The sequence below is a fragment of the Coffea eugenioides genome, chromosome 11, assembly GCF_003713205.1.
Source record: "Coffea eugenioides isolate CCC68of chromosome 11, Ceug_1.0, whole genome shotgun sequence".
Classification (NCBI taxonomy): domain Eukaryota; kingdom Viridiplantae; phylum Streptophyta; class Magnoliopsida; order Gentianales; family Rubiaceae; genus Coffea; species Coffea eugenioides.
In genome coordinates, this window is record NC_040045.1 from 11,551,498 (window position 1) to 11,573,799 (window position 22,302).

Below are 22,302 nucleotides of genomic sequence, written 5' to 3' on the forward strand. Positions count from 1 at the left end.
TACGTATTTTTTAGTGTGTTTTATTAGTTAATTTTGGTTTGATTATTTAGTATTATAACTAAAATAACTAAGGTTTTGGTAAAAAACTACATTTTATGTTAAAGTGGCTAAACATTGCATTTTATGGATTTTTATGGTAAAAACTTCATATTTTGTAGGTTTAATGATTCAATCATCAAATGAAGTGCATTGAGAATATATTTGGATTATTGATGATGGATTAAAGTTGTGAAAATAAAATATGAAGTGTAAAAGGAAGAAATGCAATTTGAGGACAAAAATCAAGAAAAGTCAGCTTTGACAACTCAGATACATTTTCGTATTTTGACTATATCAGGAGCTACAATGATCGGATCAAGGTAATCTTGGTACCATTTTGAAGCTAAGAGATATATCTACATTTGGTATGAAGACATCAAAGTCCAATTCAGCCGTTTTCTTGGTCAAAAGGTCGAAACACAGAAACTTATCTGGATGGTCAAAAGCTGAAGCCCAGAATTGACCAGTCTATGGTATTTTGACCATATCTCAGTCCACCGATCTCCAAATTAGATTATTCTTGAAGCATTAGAACTCTAATTCAAAGGGCTACAACTTTTGTGTTTTGCACAAAAGCCAGTTCGGCCTTCATCATGGAGAAAAATGCAGTTGAAGTGAGGTCAAAAGTAAAAACGTGTATGGCAGCCGAATTTCTATAATTTGCTCAGCCATTTTTCTCATCTTCACACTACTTTCCAGCTAGAGTTGGAGAGAAAACGTAGGCTGCACATGCTTCAGAAGACATAAGGAAGAGATATAGCCAAGGTTCCAAGTCAAAAGCCATTATTTTTGACTCCCTTAACAAATCCAGATTTGGAGAATCAAAGTGGAGAGTCATAGCAGAAATTTATGACTGGTAAGGGAAGGACTTTTCATCAGCTTATATGTAGAGACATTTGAGGTCTATGAGGAGGGAGGAATCCTACGGGAGAAGCTTGAAGAGTGCAGAAATGTAGTTCTTCCATTTCCTTAGTGTAGGATAGTGTAGTAAGTGTAGTTCATCCATTCTTGTATAATGGCTAGATTAGGATGAAAATGGAGATGAAGAAAGAGAAGTTGAAGCTCAAGTGACATGGGTTATCTCTTCTCCAACTCTTTATCTTTTGTATTGGATTCTTAAATATAGTTAATATACAAGTTCTGGAATTTATGTTATTTATGTGTCTTTAAAGTTTATACCTTGGGTTTGGTTGAACTTTCTATGATTGTTAGTGTTTATTATTTGGTTATTTGATTGCTATGATTTGAGCAAGTTATTTAGTATTTTAGCTCTTTAAATCATGATTAATCTGGTACCATTAATTGTGATTATCTAAGGTGTTATTTCTACAATGAAAATTGAGATTTAACATTAGTTCAAGAAGTGCTAAACATAGGGAGTACACTCACGAAAGTAGAGGTGCACTATGTGGTTTTTAGTGATTCATTTTATGTAATTTCACTGAAGAAATGAACTTGTAGCTAATTTCATAACCATGAGAATAGGTATGGATTAGTTATAAGTATAATTGATTCACTACGAAAGTAGGATTCAATGCATAAGGAAATTACACCATAATTAGCCTAGATGTAGTACTTCAATGATCCAAATATAACACTTGCATGAGTAGTTAGGGATACCACAACCTAAGGAGCTTTTATTTGTTAATTTCTTGTATAAGTGCAGTAGGTTAAATTTCTTATCATTCATTGATAGTCTAAATAATAGAGAAGCTTTAGTAATACCGGTAATTGTTCACTCTTCCTTGTGGGATCGACCCGATATATACCCTAAACTACTAGTTGATCTGTATACTTGCAGTGAACGGGTGTAATTCGGTATTTTTTAGCTTGCATGTATGTAAAATACCCGTCAAGTTTTTGGCGCCGTTGCCGGGGAAGATTTGGCAATATCGGTGTGAAGAGTAACTTTATTAGTTTAGACATTTTATTAGTTATTGTGTGAATGTTATTTTCTATTATTTTAGTGTTTTTATGTGTATGTGTTTTATAACCTATTCTTCTTACTAATTTTGCTCTTAAGTTGTTTTAAAAGCAATTTTAGGTAATGAGGAGGGTAGGTCAATTTGGAGGACAATGCTTGAGAAGTGGAAGATTGGCAATGGATGGTTACCAAGTGCAAAACTCCTTCAACAGAGGTAACCAAGAATTTACTGAATGTATGTCTTTTGAAGATGGTTTAAGGTGCTTAAAGGCAAAATTTGATGTAATTAAGTTACAAGTTCAAATGGACACCATGATGCATGAAATTGAGCAGAGAAGGAATGTTAATGCTTTTAATTATTATCATGTGATTTGTGACTTGTGTGGAGATTATCATGCTACTAACACATGTATGCAAGCACAAAATGTGGATTATTATGATGAATTAGAGCATTACAATCCTTGTTTTGATCGATATAGTGCTAATGCTTATGGTTGGGATAATCATGGTACTTATAGTGATTCTTCATATTTTTATAATTACCAACCTGAAAGTGTCCAATATGAATCAAAACCATCTTGGGAGTTGGCAATTGAAATGGTAGATAATGATTCTAAGCCATCTTGGGAGTTAGCTATAGAAAAATTAGCTAATGTGACTTTCGACCGTTTTGATAGGATTGAGGAAATGATAGATGAATTGGCTTCTCACTTTGGTAGAATACAAGATCAATTACATGTATTGTGTGAAGTTATTTCTTCTAATAATTTGCAAAATGATCCTAGCATGAATGGTGGGAATGTTGTATGTGAAAATGGATTGCATTTTGATGAATATGATGAATCTCAATTGTGTTTCAATGAGCAAATGTCCATTTCACATGATAATATCTTTGGAACTAACTTTGAGCCTCAAGAGGTGAGTTTTAATGACTCATTTTTCACCCCTCTTGAGGAGTGCATTGAAAGTATAGGTTCTAAGGGTATTGCTGCCCAAGATACTCTCATGACATTTCCATTGGTAAGTTCTCAAGTGGTGCATAGTCAAGGTAATATTTATGAAACACTTGAGATAGGTAAGTCAATTCCATTTCTCCTATCATTAGATCATGTGACTTTTGCTATAAAGTCACCATTTAATGATCCACCAAGGCCTAAAATGGTGGATTATTCGTTAACTAAACCTCCTTGAAAAATGAGGTGAAATAGTCAAGCTATTGACTGTAAAGAAGCGCTTATTGGGAGGCAACCCAATGTTTTGGTTATTTATGTTATTTTGGTGTGATTTTATGTTTAAAGTATGTGTTTGAGTTATTTCGTTATTTTTCATTTATAGGTATTGGAAATGAAAGCAAAAGTGACCAAATGAGGTGAAAAAGGCGAAGTTTGATCAAGGAACTCAACCCCTCGATTTGAGTAATTGTTGTTTTTGATTCGTTACAAGGGGTTAAAATGCATGTTTTGATCATTTTACATGTGCATGCATTGAATATTTTAGCAAACAAATGATCTATGATGCATTTTGAGTAATTAGGGTACCTTTTGTAATTTTGCAAAAGTTGAATTTCTGCTAAAATTCGCAGCAGAAAACGCGTTTCTCAAGAAAACGCGCCTCTGAATCGCGTTTTCATTGAATCGCGTTTTCAATTCTGTGCCTATAATGAAGAAAACGCGCCTTCAAAACGCGACAGGAAGTCGCGTTTTCTACAAAGTCGCGTTTTCAAGCCTGTTCAGAAACCAAAAACGCGCCTTCAAATACGCGACTTAAAGTCGCGTTTTCTCACGTAGTCGCGTTTTCAATGCTGCAAGTTTTGTGAAGAAACGCGACTTCACAAAACGCACCTTGAGGCGCGTTTTCTTGAGCCGCGTTTTTTGAGCACCTTTTTTTTTTAAAAAAAAAATGCAGCTTCCTTGATTCTCTTTTTTCTTCTTTTCCTCATAAATTTTCTTGTACCTTGAGTTGCTTATTGTGTATTTTATATAGGTACATCACCAAAACAAAGGTTTGAAATTACGGATCGCCGTTTTGTTTTATTAAGCCTTTGTTATCACTTTTGTTTCTTATTTTCTATGTTTCGATTATTATTACTAATGGTTATTCAATGGAACTTATGAAGCGTTGGAGTTACACGGACAATGGATTTTGAAGCTTCATATGCAATCACAACAATAGGGGAGTATTATTTTTCTTTATCTTCATTTTCCTTTTTACACATTGAGGACAATGTGTATGTTAAGTGTGGGGGGAGAATTGAGATTATATATATTGTATGTGATTAACTTATTAGTTGCAAATATTGGACTTGTGTTAAAATTCAAAATTTTTCTAAAATCTTGTCCAAAATTGCAAACTTGCCTCAACAATTTTTAAATTTTTTCGATTTTATCCAAGGGGTAACAAAGTTCCATACCATTAGTAGTTCAAATTCCTTCTACATTTGAGATAAATATATATGATTTGGAAACTTCTTTTCTCATTTAACTTGGAAATGACTATTATGTGATTATAATTTTTGCATTTGTAGGAAAGTATATCGTGTAAAGTGGAGAAAATTATACCTATATTTTTTTGCATATTTGATGAAATTTCTTTTCTTTATTGGATTTTATAAGTTAAGTGATAAATATGGTCAATAAGTGCAATACTTTTCTCATGATTATTCTTTTGAGGAATTTATTATTATCTATGCTGTAAAAAGAAAAAAAAAGTGGAAAGAAAAAAAAAAGAAAAAAAGATTTATTCTACTCCAATGATTCTCGTACTTAGTAACCGGGAGTCTTCATCTACAAATGTCGACTTTCGCGTAAAACGGTACTTGAATTAAGAGTATGCAAAGCAACTTGAGTATGTGAAGTGTTGAGTAACCGGTGATCTTCATCTAAAAATGTCGATTCTCGCGTCAAAAGACACTTTCACAACTTAAGTAATATTTAGCTACATTATATGAATAAATATCTGTTTAAGTAGAATAAAAAGATTATCATGAGTTTAGGAAGCATTTTATTGACCATATGAGTTACTTACTTGTAAGATTGGGTAAGGATGAAAAAATTGATTTGAATTTGTTATAATGACGGTATAATTGGCTCTCCTTTACTTGATATTATGAGTACTTGAACTTAATTGAATAATTGCATAATGGTTATTTACTTTGTTTTGAGGAAATGAAGTTGAAATGCTACATATGTTTATTTTCAAATTTTGATCATTGTTGGTTTGTATTTCTTATTGCTTGAGGACAAGCAATGGTTCAAGTGTGGGGGTATTTGATAAGAATATATTTTACGTATTTTTTAGTGTGTTTTATTAGTTAATTTTGGTTTGATTATTTAGTATTATAACTAAAATAACTAAGGTTTTGGTAAAAAACTACATTTTATGTTAAAGTGGCTAAACATTGCATTTTATGGATTTTTATGGTAAAAACTTCATATTTTGTAGGTTTAATGATTCAATCATCAAATGAAGTGCATTGAGAATATATTTGGATTATTGATGATGGATTAAAGTTGTGAAAATAAAATATGAAGTGTAAAAGGAAGAAATGCAATTTGAGGACAAAAATCAAGAAAAGTCAGCTTTGACAACTCAGATACATTTTCGTATTTTGACTATATCAGGAGCTACAATGATCGGATCAAGGTGATCTTGGTACCATTTGGAAGCTAAGAGATATATCTACATTTGGTATGAAGACATCAAAGTCCAATTCAGCCGTTTTCTTGGTCAAAAGGTCGAAACACAGAAACTTATCTGGATGGTCAAAAGCTGAAGCCCAGAATTGACCAGTCTATGGTATTTTGACCATATCTCAGTCCACCGATCTCCAAATTAGATTATTCTTGAAGCATTAGAACTCTAATTCAAAGGGCTACAACTTTTGTGTTTTGCACAAAAGCCAGTTCGGCCTTCATCATGGAGAAAAATGCAGTTGAAGTGAGGTCAAAAGTAAAAACGTGTATGGCAGCCGAATTTCTATAATTTGCTCAGCCATTTTTCTCATCTTCACACTACTTTCCAGCTAGAGTTGGAGAGAAAACGTAGGCTGCACATGCTTCAGAAGACATAAGGAAGAGATATAGCCAAGGTTCCAAGTCAAAAGCCATTATTTTTGACTCCCTTAACAAATCCAGATTTGGAGAATCAAAGTGGAGAGTCATAGCAGAAATTTATGACTGGTAAGGGAAGGACTTTTCATCAGCTTATATGTAGAGACATTTGAGGTCTATGAGGAGGGAGGAATCCTACGGGAGAAGCTTGAAGAGTGCAGAAATGTAGTTCTTCCATTTCCTTAGTGTAGGATAGTGTAGTAAGTGTAGTTCATCCATTCTTGTATAATGGCTAGATTAGGATGAAAATGGAGATGAAGAAAGAGAAGTTGAAGCTCAAGTGACATGGGTTATCTCTTCTCCAACTCTTTATCTTTTGTATTGGATTCTTAAATATAGTTAATATACAAGTTCTGGAATTTATGTTATTTATGTGTCTTTAAAGTTTATACCTTGGGTTTGGTTGAACTTTCTATGATTGTTAGTGTTTATTATTTGGTTATTTGATTGCTATGATTTGAGCAAGTTATTTAGTATTTTAGCTCTTTAAATCATGATTAATCTGGTACCATTAATTGTGATTATCTAAGGTGTTATTTCTACAATGAAAATTGAGATTTAACATTAGTTCAAGAAGTGCTAAACATAGGGAGTACACTCACGAAAGTAGAGGTGCATCTATGTGGTTTTTAGTGATTCATTTCATGTAATTTCACTGAAGAAATGAACTTGTAGCTAATTTCATAACCATGAGAAATAGGTATGGATTAGTTATAAGTATAATTGATTCACTACGAAAGTAGGATTCAAATGCATAAGGAAATTACACCATAATTAGCCTAGATGTAGTACTCAATGATCCAAATATAACACTTGCATGAGTAGTTAGGGATACCACAACCTAAGGAGCTTTTATTTGTTAATTTCTTGTATAAGTGCAGTAGGTTAAATTTCTTATCATTCATTGATAGTCTAAATAATAGAGAAGCTTTAGTAATACCGGTAATTGTTCACTCTTCCTTGTGGGATCGACCCGATATATACCCTAAACTACTAGTTGATCTGTATACTTGCAGTGAACGGGTGTAATTCGGTATTTTTTAGCTTGCATGTATGTAAAATACCCGTCATTCGGATCCAAGTTCGAGCATGGCAAGAGCCTTCTCAATCGAGGTGAAAACATCTTGGACCCCCATCGTGGAGGAATAGCTCATTTGTGATGTTGACCCGAAGACGGGAGTTGGCGCCGAGGGTTCCATGCTACTTTGGGTGGAGGCCCTCGTCATACTCCTTGTCACGGGGCCAATAACGCGGGTATTGTGTGCAGCTTCCTGAATAGGCTTAGCATCAGTAGCCTTGGAACGTGCAATCACGATTTTGTTGCTCTTTGGTGCCATTGGTGATAGACGTAGTTGAATATTCGAGGAGAAGAGATGGAAGGCAGAGATGGTCCCACCGGGCGTGCCAAAAATTTGTACGCGATAAAAATTTCAAGTCTGCAAAACGACAAGAAAAATACACGACAAATATATGATATATAAATTTAGAAAAATATGTATGTACAATCTCTGGAAGTTTCTCGAACTTATGGAGAGTTTCCTTCGATTCTTCTCCTCGAACACCAATCCAAGGGCTTCGCAGCTTGTTCTTGGATCAACCACCGATTTTTTCAAATCTTGATATGGAAGATTTGAAGAACTTTAGAAGATTTGGAGGCTCAAGCCTTGATATGCGGAAGACTTGGAGAGCTTGAAGATCCAACCCTTCGTAGCTTGAAACTTCAATACTTGAGTGTATAAGATGCTTCTTGATATCTCTGTGTCCCCTTAATTTGATTGAGAGACCTCTATTTATAGTTGTAGCAAGAGGTGGAGGTTGAGATCATGTACACCACGCTACTTGCCTAGCAAGACGTACAGTCATATTAGGACTGTGCCAGTCAAATATTATCTCTTCATTTTATATTTATCAATAAAGAGACAGGTAATTTCCCGATTGGCCAAGCCTGTGGGAACAAGTGACGCGGCGCCGTCTGATTGGACAGACCATTGCAGTATATAAGAGATATATTTGGATTAAACAACTCTAAATATTATCCCTTTAATAAGAAATAAATATTTAGGTATTTATCCAATAAACATGTGATATGATATGATTTAGTTGGTGGAGATATCCTTGACACGTGGCAAAATATAATTGGCCATTTAATAACCAAATTTTCCAAGTGTACATGCCATATGGCAATGTCTGATTGGACAAAAATATTTATAGATCAATGGCAATTTTTAGAATTTTAATTAAAATTCCATTGTCTACAATGGGTTTAACTTGATTGTTGCTGATCTTTGTTCAATGTCCATGCTGTACATAACCAACCGACCAAAAGGCAGCGGCATTATTGCTACACAAGTTTCACCTGGTATTCACGTCTTGTCTAATGCAAAGCTTGACAGCCCGTGGCCTAAGGTAGTTTGTATGATCTCAGATAGATGCTTGTTACTCTTGCTTCATTTTCTCCTACCCAAAGTTAAGGAGATACATCTTTACCAAATTTATAACTTTTCTGGAGCAAATTCTTCTCCACCTCAAGCCAATAGTACAAGGGTGTTTTTTTTTTTCGAATTTCGAATTGGATTATTCCCTGATTTCTTCAGCGAGGTCACAAAAAAAGATAAAACACAGAAGCAGTAATATCTTTAAGGGCATTCTCTAATACGTAAAGTAAGCTTGGTTTGGGAACGAAGTATTGACTTGTGTTCCTGTCCAAGGAAAGTAGATGTAACACTTGCAAAGTATTCTGTGAACCAAATTTTTTGCTATCACTATATATATGTTTTATTTTGAAAGAGATTTGGAAATAAAGAGATTGACGGGGAAAAGACAAAGCTTTTGAATGGTTTTAGAAATTTCAGGCAAAAAGGCAATGGAATAAGGAGATTTCCTTGGTGCGTTTTGTGTTCTACTTTTAGTCTTTTGGTTGTAGTTGTTTGCAATTTTCATGTGCATTGTCATTTCCGTAGTCTGTCAATCAAAGAACATTCTATTTTGCATGTTTATTTGGCTATAACATTATATCACTGCAGGCTCAAAGATTGGAGCAAAGCTTTAAGGATCTGATGGATAAATATGGAGGAGGAGAGATCCCCTTAAAAGAGATGTCTGAAAAATTAATGAATGACACAACTAAAGATGATGAAAGCAAATTACCTCAGATTTATCCCCCAGAGTGGGAATACCATTTGAGTTCCATATTTGTTGATGCTGATATGCCTACGGTACTCTCTCTCTCTCTCTCTCTCGTTTTGTCCACGCCTGCTTGTGTTCACGTGAATGACCCTTGAAATACATCTTTCTACGTAATAAGCATCTGTGAGATCATATGTATCTCAATGCACTCAAAGAATCATTAGTTTATTTTTCTATGCACAGGGACGTTATGGTACGAGAAGTACTTCCGCATTGGCTATGAGTACAAGTGGGAACATAACATATTTTGAAAAGCATCTTGATGCAGACTTGTGGAAGGAGCAGATCATCAGCTTCCAGATTAGGAGAGAAACAATGACATAGTGTCCTCTTTCAAGATAGTTTGAACTAAACAATGCTGTAACAAATATAGGTAAATCTACTTCACAATTCTTGTATCTACGGTACAATACTTGTGTTCATCCTGTTTCTGTTATTCCATCCATATTCCGAACACGTGAATAAACCTTTCAGTTGATATGCGCTGTTTGAAGATTGTTTAGGGATGAACTAACTTGAAGCATATGAAGGATTTTAGCACTTTGTCAGCACCAGCGTGCTTTTAAGTAATTGGTTTTAAAGAGGCTGCAGTTTCAGTTGTAGTAACATCCGTAGCTGGTGCCCCACTGACCGCAAGTTTTCAAGAAGCAAGTTGGCTGAGGTGCATAACTTAAATTCAGCATGACTTGTGTTCTAATGCTATATCTGCTCTATTTTCTTTTCTTAAGTTCACATTCCATGAACGGAAGGACCATTAGTGCTACATCTGCTCTTCTTTGTCTTTTCTTGAATCTTGAGTGCACATTTCATGAATGGAAGGACCTGTGTATTTGGAGGAAGACAGTAAGACAGATTTGCCATAGCTAAAAGAAAGAAGCAGGTGAATAGAGAAATACTTTCACTACTTCCTCTCAGTTATAACAAGTAAAAGATTGAGTCAATTGCGATGGAAAACAGTATAGATGAATAAAACACGGACGAGGATCTCCACCTGCCATTACTAGTAGTTCTTGAAATTAGTTAATAGCTGGATGGTTCTCAATGCTAATGCCGCACATTTGATAACGGTGTAATCGCAACGACAGAACAAAAAGCCTTTCAGGCGGGGTGACCAAAGTGCAAGTGCCAAAATTGCAGCAGCAGCGCATTTGATGCATTCTTGTTTTCTTGTTTTGGTATTTACTCCACAATTCTATGAAAGCATATACGTAATCAGAATGAGTTAATGTATGTAAGTATATGTATCTATTCATTAGGATGACTTGTTTTCAAGTTCGTAAAATTTGTCACGGAATATCTGATTAGCAAAGAGTAAGAGGCGGCTCTCAATGCTGAAATTTGGCATGTTGGACAGGAGTGGTTGTTCTTACAACATAGTAGCTAGGCTTGATCATGAGATTAAACTCTTTTTAACCAAAGTAGTCCTTTATTTTCATCAAAAGTGATAAATGTAAAATTTTTGACAAAAAATTGAGGAGAATTAATAGAGCACCCACATGAATCACTCTGAAATGTTAAAAAACAAGTGAAAGCGATCAATTTGTTTATTTATCTTTAAAGTCATAACCAATTTGGTTCGTTAGTTGTAATGGCAGACCAATTTAGTGTATTCACTTGTATGAACTTGCTAACTTGGTAATTTAAGTACTGACTGAATTTAGAGGCACTTCAACGGTTTTCGTGCCAATTGGTTTGGAAAAATATTTTTAAAAAATAAAATATTCTAACTACCTTATAAAGACTCTCAATAATGGTGTACAATGAGAAAAATAATAATTTTAATCCCAAATAGTTTAACCTTTAAAAAACTCAAATAATGTATTATACATAAATTCAAGCACTTTGATTGAAAATTGTCAAAGCATTTTGGTTAATTGTCAAATTAGGTATCTCAAACATTCTTTTAGATCATTTGACAAATTAACTAATTTAAGGCCAAATGTTTACTTTTAAGCTCAAAAATTGATTGCTAAGTGTCTTCAAGGTACAAAAAGAGTCATTTTATCCATTCTAAAGAATTGTTGGTGAATTTTAGGAGTTGTATAGATTACTTTTAATTTTTATGCTAGAGCAGCACAAAAACTAGTTTTTTTTTTTTTTTTTGCAATTTTATCTTCAAACCATGTCACTGGTAACTTGTTTTGAGTATTTATGATTTTACGCAAGTTATTAGAAAAGTAAGAATAGCTAGATAACAAACTGTGAGATTTGTGGCTGAAACTTAAATAGGGTTCGCATAAAATGATGGTAAAGTACATTAACTCATATGTGGAAATCAAAGATCAAAACTAATAACAACCCTTTTCATTTATTAGGCTTTGAACTAAAGTACAAATTCAGCTTAGTTGATGAATACGCTGTGTTTGGATTGCAAATTATTTGAGATATTTTTACTGTAACACTTTTTATGATGTGATGTATGTGAGATAAAAAGATAATTGAGAAGATAAAAAGTTGTATTGAAAATTGTAATGGTGATGTAAACAAATATAGTTGGGCAAATAATCTGCTGTCCAAACGAAAAAAAGAAAAAGGAAAACGTTTTAAAACTCTATAAACACAAAAACAAAATAAAAAGTATATAAAACAAACATGACAAAATGCCACTGGGTTTGTTTGGATACCAAATTTTTTCAAAAAATATTTTACTTACATTATAAACATATTTTCCAACCCACCTTTTTATATTTTCAATTACTTTTTTATTTTACATATATCATATCATAAAAATATTACAGTACTATTCTACGGTATATGGCAGAAAATGACAAATTGACAAAATGCCACCTGCCCACAACTCTAGTCGAAATGAGTATTTGGCAGAAAAATTTGGGAAGCAAGATTGGGACTAAGCCCACCATTGCCTGGCAGCTAGGGCTGCAAACGAGCCGAGCCGAGTCGAGCTTTGAGCTAATCGAGCCGAGCCTCGACTAAATTTTACCAAGCTCGAGCTCGAGCTCGAGCTCGACGAGCCGGCAAATTTCGAGCTCGAGCTCGACTCGAATCAAGTCGAGCCGAGCTCGAGCTCGAGCTCGAGCTCGAAAAAAAATAAAAAATAATTATTTTATTTTTAAAAAAATAAATAAAATAATATTTTTTTCTTAATAAATATAAAATATTAAGGATATATACGTAATTTTACTATGAAAATAAAAAAATAAAAAAATATATATATAATATACGTAATTTTATTATTAAATAAAAATAAAAATAAAAAATATATATATATACCCAAGCTCGCGAGCCGGCTCGCGAGCTAACGAGCTTAATATTCTGAGCTCGAGCTCGAGCTCGAGTTTGACTCGAGCTGGCTCGAGCTCGACTCGACTCGAGCTTGACTCGAGCCGCTCGCGAGCGGCTCGATTCGTTTGCAGCCCTACTGGCAGCAAACAACCACCCGTAAAGCTTAAGGTTTAGAGATAAGAGGAGACCAACCCACTTGAAAAAGATAGAAATGCCAAATCAAAACAACAAAATCCCCAACAGCTCATGGGACCAAACACCATTGTACGTGTAACCCTCTTCACTTTTAAGAAGTAGGTTGATGTGCTAGAATGTAATTGGACTGCTGGGGGTGATCATCATAGATATTTCTACACGGTCCACGTTCCACACGGTTTATGAACCAGACTACAATGGTCAAGGCGAGACCCCTTCAATCAACACTAGACAGATGGACTGACTTGTTCAGCTAAAGACCTGCTTATTTTACAGTACAAAACCTTGACAAATTTTCCCTATGCAACTACTTGACGTGATTCGAGATGTCTATGATTCTGCTGTTGTTTATCTGGGATGTAACTCAGTGATTGAAACATCGTTGATAGACGGGTTTGGTGGTGACTTGGTGCTTGTAGATGTATCAGATACTGGTAAATCGTTAGGTGAGCTTTGTGTTCTACTACGACCAAAATATGCAGGCGGATTAGGTGCAGGCAACGTTATAGAGTTACTATTGAGCATGAGAACTATTGAAGCCATGGTTGGCCTTTGTTCAATTTCGTCTTGAACGCACAGCAAGCCAACATGGATGCTTTGAATAACTTCATTTCTTGAATATGTATCTCCGATTGTTGGATCTACCAATGCTAATGGTGTTCCATCCCTCCATTGTCTCCAAGCCTGCAACATGTATTGCAAGTGATGATAGTGGAATAAATTGTCTCATTCAAATGTATACAAGAGCTCTCCAATGAGAATTCCAAGAAAATGAGATGTTTATTTTGCACTTACATAGCTTAGAAGGTCATCTCCTCCATGAGCTTGGTTGAACTGACTGTTCTTCTTGCCACTTAGAATTTCTAAAATTAGAACACCAAAACTGAACACGTCTGATTTTACAGAGAACAAGCCGTGCAAGTATTCAGGAGCCATGTAACCACTACAAATTAGAACCATTTGTAATAACACTTCAGGATTCAGCAATTTGAAAATTTAAAACTGATGATGACAAAATGTAGAGAATGTAATTAAATATTAGAGTTTTAAAGATAGTGGGATCATTGTGTTATTACAATCATATAACCATGTAGATAACAAGATGTGGGTGAGAACTTACTATGTCCCTGCGATTTTACTTGTATTTCCTTCAGATTGATCAACTCCAAAGAGCCTTGCCATGCCAAAATCAGCGATCTTTGGATTCATATTTCTGTCTAATAATACGTTACTGGCTTTAAGATCACGATGTATAATCCTAAGTCGAGAATCTTCATGAAGATAAAGAAGTCCTTTTGCTATTCCTCCTATGATCTTGAATCGTCTTGACCAGTCCAACAATGGTTGCTTTTCTGGGTCTATACAATCATCAAACATGGCACATCTTTGTTAGTTTCTTTAACTACAAAAGTTAATTTCCAAAAAAGACTCGACAATCAATTCCAAAATAAATCAAGGGTGTTTGACTGGAACCTAACCAAAGAGAAAGTAGTCAAGACTTTTGTTGGTCACAAATTCATAGATGAGTATTCTTTCTTCTCCTTCCAAGCAGAAACCAAGTAGTCGGACCAAGTTTCTGTGTTGAAGCCTAGCAACCAGGGCAATTTCGTTTTTAAATTCTTCTGTACCTTGAGCTGAGCTTCTTGATAGCCTTTTCACAGCTATCTCTTGTCCATTATGAAGTGTACCCTGATTGCAAATTAACAAAGTATAAGCAAAATTGTGATTGACAACGATCATATTCATAAATTTTCAGCATACTTGAAAATGGTTTAAACTTAACGCACCTTGTATACAGGTCCAAATCCACCTTCTCCAATTCTGTTTCCAACGGAAAAATTGTTCGTGGCGGCTTGAATATCACTGAGGTTATATTGTAACGATTCTGCGGTTGAGATTTCACTTGCACCTGCAGCAAAAATGGTACAAGCTTAGTGAAAATTAAATGAATCGACCCTTTAAGAATGGTAAATGTGTTTACTGCAACTGCACTTCTTAGTCCTTATAATTTACCGCTTGTTTCCATAATGGCAAAATATGGCTTCCTGGGTCTCCTTGCTATGCAGAAGCCCACGACCAATAGCACAATGGCAAGAGATATTGGGACAACAATTGCAACAATTGTTTGTGTTGAGATTCCGCCCCCCTCTGAATAAATCAATAAAAGTTATTTAGCTCAAAAATCTGCTTTTAGAGTAAAGTAGGCAAGGATTTGAAAAGTGAAATGTTCAGATCCATTTATTCTTTTAAAATCTTTAACAAATAAGACAGTTTAAATTCCCATACTGGATTCTGTCAAAATAACCGACCAATGGAGATTTTTGTGGTTTTCATAGTTATATATAGAGAAAAAGATTCAGGATTTCTTCTTCCGCTGCCTCATTAAGCGAGAAATTGGCTACAAAAAAGTAATGAAATCTATACAATCCACATGAGAACTTGATGAATATAGTTGTTGACTACCAGGTGTGGCTTAATAGCTACAAGTGTGAAGACTTGAATTACTAACTAATCCTAAAACAAAATTGCAATTAATGGTTCAGATAAATTCATATCATTTTAGTAAGAACTGGAACTTACCTTCACTACTAGTAGAATTGGAAGGAGGAGGAGAAGAACTCGATGCAGGCTCGGGTGCTGGGCTTACAGAATTGTAAAACTTGTAGAGTTCATACCTAATATTGCAGCTAAAAAAAGTAATTCTACAGCCCCGACGATTATTACAGAATGTGGGTATTTGAGAAATGGCGTTGCTAAGGCAATTCTCGCAGTCAAGACTGGAAAGATCTGGAGTACACTGTCCAAGGGCGTATAATCTCTGAAATGTGGAATAATCAGCTTCTTTCACAGCGAATTTCTTCCCTGACCGATCATTTGCAGCATGACTTGCTATGTCATTCATCATATCACTTATGACCTGGTTGAACTTATCTGGATCAGTGGCATTCTGTGTATTCCACGCTGCGAACGTGACACTCTGATCGGCCCTGGAGAACATGGACTCATTCGAATAACGCAACAAGCAGTCGTCGTACGACATAAAAGCAGTCGTTTGGTTCCAGCATGTCTTTAGAATATCCCCACGGGCGTTTGCTACACATCGTCCACAAGCATCGGGATTCACATCACCTCGACAATCAAATAAGCCATAGACCATGTTAGAGGGGTCATGGCCAGCAGTGAAATTGTAGAAGCCATTCCTGCTTGCCAAAGAAGCATTTGAGGATAGAGTGGAAAGGAGGAAATTCAAGTTGTCTGTATACATTCTGCCAGCAGTGGTGTTAGGATTATATGTAGTATTTACGCACCAATAATCGGCATAAATCAGTCTCGTGTTGAAGCTAATCAAACAAATTAGCAGCAAACACGAGAATAATACACTTCTGTAGATCATTTTGGTCAGAATCAAGCAGATGACCAAAAGTAAACAGTTGAAAATTTTTGTATTCAGGCCTGCTTGATCCTTGAGATATTAGTATGAAATGCACTATGCCAGGGAACGAAGTCACTTGGGAAGACTTCTGAAAGATTAGCTGGTCATCCTGCTTCCACGTACTTTCATGTGTGAAACAGGAATCAGGAAAGTAACGAATGTCTTTGCCGTTGATACTGATGGGAGTGAAAAAGTGAGGACGACGCCACAATTCCATGCTTTATCTTTTATAGCACGATATTCTGCAGATTAAAACGGGACACTGGGATGGATGTCAAGTCAACTGCCGTGTCCCTTCAAGCAAGCCAGTACAAGTATTCCTTAGTGGATTTTCCAAAATTACCTAACACCAAAGAAAATTCTACCTCTCACACAAGTCAAAATTATCTCGTTCAACAAGTTAAAAACTAGTTAAACGAGTGTATTCCAATCATCAAAATGATTTGCAATGATATTAATTTTTTTTAAAAGAACTTATTTCTCACAATTACTTGAAAATTAAAAAGAACTTGACGTAGCATATTCACTAAGCATTCTTAGCGTTTCTATTCTTTAATTAAAAATACGGTGAACCTAAAATAGAGGGAGTAATATAATCAACAAACTTGCCTAGAACAGTGGGTATTATAACTCAATAATACTACAAATAAATCCACAGTACAAGTTGCGGCTACAAGTGTATAAATTTCCAGATTCAGGTTTGGTTATTTCATTCTTCAACGAGACTCGCATGCAGCACATCTCTAGCACGTCGAGCATAAACGAAAGAGTTAAATGCACTCAACCTCCTAAATTTTACTTTTAGTTGTGCTTTGTCCCTTTAAATTCATCACATAAGAACTTTGCCCCCCTATTTGATAGCTTAAGAGAAAAATACCCTTATTATTTTATTTCATTTCTTTTATATTTATTCATTCTGTTGTTTTTTCTTTTCCACTACTTTTTTTTTATTTTCTTCTATTTTTCACTTATCTCATGTTCCTATATTGTTTCACTTTCATATTAGTATTACTAATTTGCATGCTTATTATAATATTGTAATTATCTTTTACTTATAATTTCATTATTGTTTTTATTTATTTACACTATTGTAGAATTCAAAACAAACAGTATAGCATAAAAAATTGATATATGCATGTCATAAAAAAGTGTATATTACTATTAATTTCATGTCATTATAAAAAAGTGTATATTACCAGTAATCTGACTATGTAAAAAGATATTAACAAACTAAAACTTTAAATTACTTAATATTTAAAAGTATATCCTGAGTAACTAATATTTTTATTTACTTTTTTTGTATTGTTGATTAACCACCATATTATTATGATCTAAATTTTTTACTATTTTATTAAAAATTAATTTATTTTAAACTCTAGACATATTGATTTAAATAATATATGAAATAATTTATGCACATAGATAATACATATTTTGTTATATATAGACATTATGATCATTATTACTTCTAACAACAAAATGTTATAAAGATATAAATAAATAAAGAATGAGTTTAAAAAGATTACAATTAAACTATTAGAGTCTTTCCTATCGTCAAGTTTAGGGTTCAAATCCTACACCTAGTAGTTGGGGATAGGAAGGGTATGGAGAGGGGAAGGAGGTCAAAAAAAATATAAAACATAAAATATAAATAATAATAGTAAAAAAAAAAGTAGCCAGCCACATAAGAGAAGGAAGAAAATCCAAAATAAAATGAACATGGACAAGTAGAAAAAGGGCAAAAAAAGAAAAAAATAATTAATATAGAAGGGGTACTTTTGTCCTAAAATATAAACCAGTAGGGCAATATGCCCATTTATTGAGTTAAAGGGGTAGGGAGGAGGGGTAAAGTGTAACTGAGGGTAAAATTCAATGACGGTTTAATGCTTTCGACCCTAAACAAAAGATTTTTTTTTCATTAACCTAATTTTCCCTAGTTCATGGTGGTGACTGGAACTGGGCCTATCCAAATTTTTTATTACCCAAAAAAAAAAGAATATATATTTCACCCTTATTCTTCAACAAGGAATTGAAAAAACTCTAGCAAACTTCTATATCTGGAAAAGAGAAAACTTGGTTGTAGGCTCAAATTTCAATCTAGAGAACTCTGGGTTCTATATCCAAGGTTCAGGAAATCCAAATCTTCAATAAGTTAAATTACACTAACTTCTCCTATCGTTTTTTGGTCAAAGTTAGGGAGAGGATCAAACCCGAACAAACAAAATGTTGAATTGAATCGTACCAGTCTATACTGGGGGTTATTACTCATTTTTGTACTTGCTGTTTTATTTTCCAATTATTTCTTCAATTAAGAAAAGGAAAGAGAATAAATAATCATTATAGGCATTCTCTTAACGCATTCGGAAGGATCTCATCTCATAATTATCCATGACTGTTTATGTCTCTAGCACGAACACTTGATGAAATGTGGAGGGAAGTGGGTTAAATGGCCGATACTACTGGAAGAATTCCTCTTTGGATAGTAGGTACTGTAACTGGTATTCTTGTGATCGGTTTAATAGGTGTTTTCTTTTATGGTTCATATTCCGGATTGGGTTCATCCCTGTAGTAATCGAATGAATTAAGTTGTAGACATGAAAGCGTAAGAACTTGGCGGGATTCCCTTCTTGGGACCTCCTCTCTTGATTTTAAAATAACAAGACCTCCGTTACCAATAAGTTTCATCCAACCATAAATTTATTATTTTTTGAAATTACAACTTTACCCTTTGCTGTTCTTGTTCATATTCTTCATATTAAACAAAAGAAAGTTGTTAAAACAAGGACTTTTAATTTTCTCCCAAAAGGAAGAAAAAGAAAAAAATAAAGTTTCGTTCATGAAATTGGAAGACATTCTCTATTTGTGGTTTTATTGTAGATTTTTTATTCTTACTTAACAAAATGAATAGGTATGCACACGTATCTGTTCATATAATAAAACAGGTAAAGATAAAATGAACTGTGATTAACAGTACATTTATCAAATCCTTTAATCCTATGAAATCCAACTTATATATAAGTGAACATCAAATAACAAAATTAAGACTGAAAGTTAATATAAAAAAAGTATTGTGAATTTATTTTGGAAACACAAGCACTTAATTTTAAAAAATAAAAAAATAAAGGTGACAAATGGCCAACTTTTATGGTTATACATACAATTAATTAGATTCATCAATTTTTTGTTAGCATAAATTTGAAGAAAAGAAAAACTAATCTACCCTCTTTTCTTAGTTTTTTTGAAATATTTACTTATGCCATTGTGAGGGCATTTTGGAGACATTGAAGTTAATTTATCACCAAATGAATTATTTTTCTTCCCTTAATTATCAATAGGGGAAGTTTTTGATATTATCAACCATATAGATTAAGTGCGGATGTTGGCGTGCCACGTTGGAATCGTCGTCCGCCCATGTGGTGCCAGGTGATTTGCTACTACTAACGTAGATGCTGTGCTGGCCTTGGTGGTCTCCTCCTAGATGTGGTCTTCGTTTGTTTTAGATTGCTTTGGGCTTGTAGTTCCTGGTCAAACAGTGAAGCAGTTACTTGGTGATATGTTCGTTGGGCTAACAAATTTGTTGATATTATGGTTTTAGCCCATTGGTCTCTCCTTATTTACATCCGAACCTTTTATTGTATTTTGGAGTTCCTGTGTTTTTTCAGGGATGTATTGGTAATGGCCTTTATCACATTTGGTCTGCTTAACCAGAAATTCAACTTCTTCTTCAGGACGGTCAGCAACACAGCTCTATGGTGAGGTGCTATACATTTTCTCTAGGATTTTTTCATTCTTTCCCAGGGTTTAGGCAATGGTAATGATGAGAGTAGTTGCTTTTCCGAGTTCCTTTGTTACTAATTCGTATGCCAGTGGTTGTTTTTTTGTTGCTTTTTCTCCTTCTTGTTCGCCATTTGACTTTCGTGTGCTAGCCCAGTTGTTGTTAAATTTTTTGTAGATGGTTTTGGCCTTGTAGTTCCTACTCAAACAGTGAAGGAGTTGTCTGGTAATGTGGTCATTGGCGTCACAAATTCATTGATATTATGGTTGTCGCGCCCCTTTTTTTAAAAAATAAAAATAAATAACTAGTTTAGAAAAATGAAATTTTAATTCAATTTTTGAATGAAAAAATGATTTTTGATTTAAAAAGAAAATGGGTCTAAATGGGACTTGAGAATGCGACGATTTGACCCAAAATAATAGTTTAAAAAGGGTTTTTAAAACAAAATCGGAGTCGCCACTTGGTATTGAGTTAAGGTGTACTAAGTCACCTAAAATGAATTTTGAAATTAAAGAAAACCCTTTTAAACGACTCCTAAGTCTATGCAAATCAGAGAAAGTGTTCAGGAGTCACATTTGATGAGAGGGAAGGCAAGGACGAAATCCAAGGCACCCTCTCAACCTAGCCAAGGTTAGTTGCGCGATTTAGTCAAAGATTTTCTTATTTTATCCTTAAGATTTATCACATTTGAATGCACTATATGAATGCAAGCCCTAAACCTAAGAGAGTGTCGGGGGGTCAAAATATCTCTTCAAAGCCCAATTGGTGCCACTCACATTAATTGTGATGCCCAATGAAGATTTTTTTTTAAAAAGTCACGAATAATGCAAAAATATGAGACTTTAAGAAAAGGAAAATAATAAAAATAATCATAATTATATAAATATACATGTCCTAAAGGAATGCATCATGTCGGGTATGGAGGACTAATGTTCGTGACTCAATTTTCCCTTTAATAGAGGGAATACGAGCGTGCTAAGGCTAAAAAAGCCAAACTCATCCATATCCCATATCCAAGGGGTTATCCCTAATCTAATCAAGCAAAATGTACTAATCTACCCCTAATTTCCTAAATGAGATGTAAATCTAAATGTTACATATGTATAGGGGTAAGGGATATTTTATTAGGGGAGGTATTTATGTGAAAATGATAAAGATCCTAAAAACAGAAAAATATGCATGACATGTAATGTAATCATACAAACATGATCTAGCGAAGGAGGTTCTTAAGGGTCTAGCGTTGGACTAGCCCATATCTACAAATTCTCGCTAGCGTTGGACTAGTGGAAAATCGGAACAAAGAGCCACAACTAGCATTGGACTAGCGTGGATTCGGAAAAAGGGGGGCCACAACTAGCATTGGACTAGTGTGGTGACGACATGCATTTGTAACAATCAAATAAATCATGTAAGACCTAATAAAGCATGTAAACACATAATATCACATAAACACATAACACATAATCATGATATCTAGATGCAAGACCCTAAGAAAGCGGTAACACATAGCAAGTAAGCATGCAAATCACGTAAGGCAAATAAAGTAAAGCAAGCCCTAACTATTACATTAGGGAGGCCCTACTACAATCTAAGGGGGAAAGGAATAAATAAATAAAATAACAACCTAACTATTACAACTTTGATATTTAATTGCCTTCCCAAATAATCACAAATTAAATTAAAATAAATATACAAAATTAAAACAAATAAAGTAACTAAATAAATGAAATGAAAACATTCAAAAGGCATGTAATTGTGCACATAAAGTCACATAGGTGCACATAGGGTCAAGTAAAAATCAAAATGAGGGGTAGAGTATACCTCTCTTGAATTCGTGCTCTAATGAAGTGAAGTTACTTATTTACCCTCCAAAACAAAGAAAGGGTCAATGTATCACTTTAATTAACATATAATCACATGAAATGAAAAATAACACGAAATTGAATCACTCAAAGCATCCAAATAGATTAAACAACCCATATTCAATCAAATTGAAACAAACAAGGATCCATTTGAAAGAATTGAAGAAGTTCGAAAGATCAATTTATTAGTACAAATATTAAAGGTCTAAAAGGAAATGAATTAAAATTAAGGCCTTAAGGTGAAACCTATCCCAAACCAAATGATAAAGTTCACAAAAAATAAATGAAAACTAATTTGCTACGATTAAACAACAAAAATTCCAAAATTCCACAAAAAATTCAAATCGAAACTAAAAATGATCAAAAATCATTAAATCCTCAAATTCCATCCTAAAATTCCTAAAGAACCTGTTCAAAAAACACATTAAAACATACCAAAGGAAAATGACATTTAAAAGGGACCAAATTGATTGATTTTTCCAATTTCCTGGGCCATAGTAGTATAAGGGGAAACTTGGGGGGATAAAAATGTAATT

General features: G+C 34.2%; 2 protein-coding genes across 2 annotated transcripts; one reads left to right on the forward strand and one right to left on the reverse strand.

Moving 5' to 3' along the window:
* Positions 1–8,319: 8,319 nt before the first annotated feature.
* Positions 8,320–9,658, forward strand: LOC113751953 (transport and Golgi organization protein 2 homolog; the record flags this gene model as incomplete). Its single annotated transcript, XM_027296097.1, has 3 exons — positions 8,320–8,478; positions 9,096–9,287; positions 9,442–9,658. Coding segments are annotated over 3 exons (492 nt in total), but the record flags the coding sequence as incomplete, so codon positions are not given.
* A 3,078-nt stretch (positions 9,659–12,736) lies between these two features.
* LOC113751657 (putative receptor-like protein kinase At4g00960) lies at positions 12,737–16,161 on the reverse strand. Its single transcript, XM_027295745.1, has 7 exons — positions 15,277–16,161; positions 14,710–14,844; positions 14,484–14,605; positions 14,175–14,385; positions 13,817–14,054; positions 13,492–13,639; positions 12,737–13,380 (listed from the first exon to the last, which is right to left on the reverse strand). The coding sequence occupies exons 1-7, from the start codon at positions 16,088–16,090 to the stop codon at positions 13,045–13,047; spliced, it is 2,004 nt and encodes a 667-aa protein (XP_027151546.1). The 5' UTR covers positions 16,091–16,161; the 3' UTR covers positions 12,737–13,044.
* Positions 16,162–22,302: the final 6,141 nt, after the last annotated feature.

Coding starts and splice junctions, on each gene's coding strand:
- LOC113751657 (XM_027295745.1), bottom strand. CDS start 16,090: ATGATCTACAGAAGTGTATTATTCTCGTGTTTGCTGCTAATTTGTTTG. Junction 14,606..14,709: donor TGCCATTATGGAAACAAGCG/GTAAATTATAAG, acceptor TTTTTGCTGCAG/GTGCAAGTGAAATCTCAACC. Junction 13,381..13,491: donor GAGATGACCTTCTAAGCTAT/GTAAGTGCAAAA, acceptor TACATGTTGCAG/GCTTGGAGACAATGGAGGGA.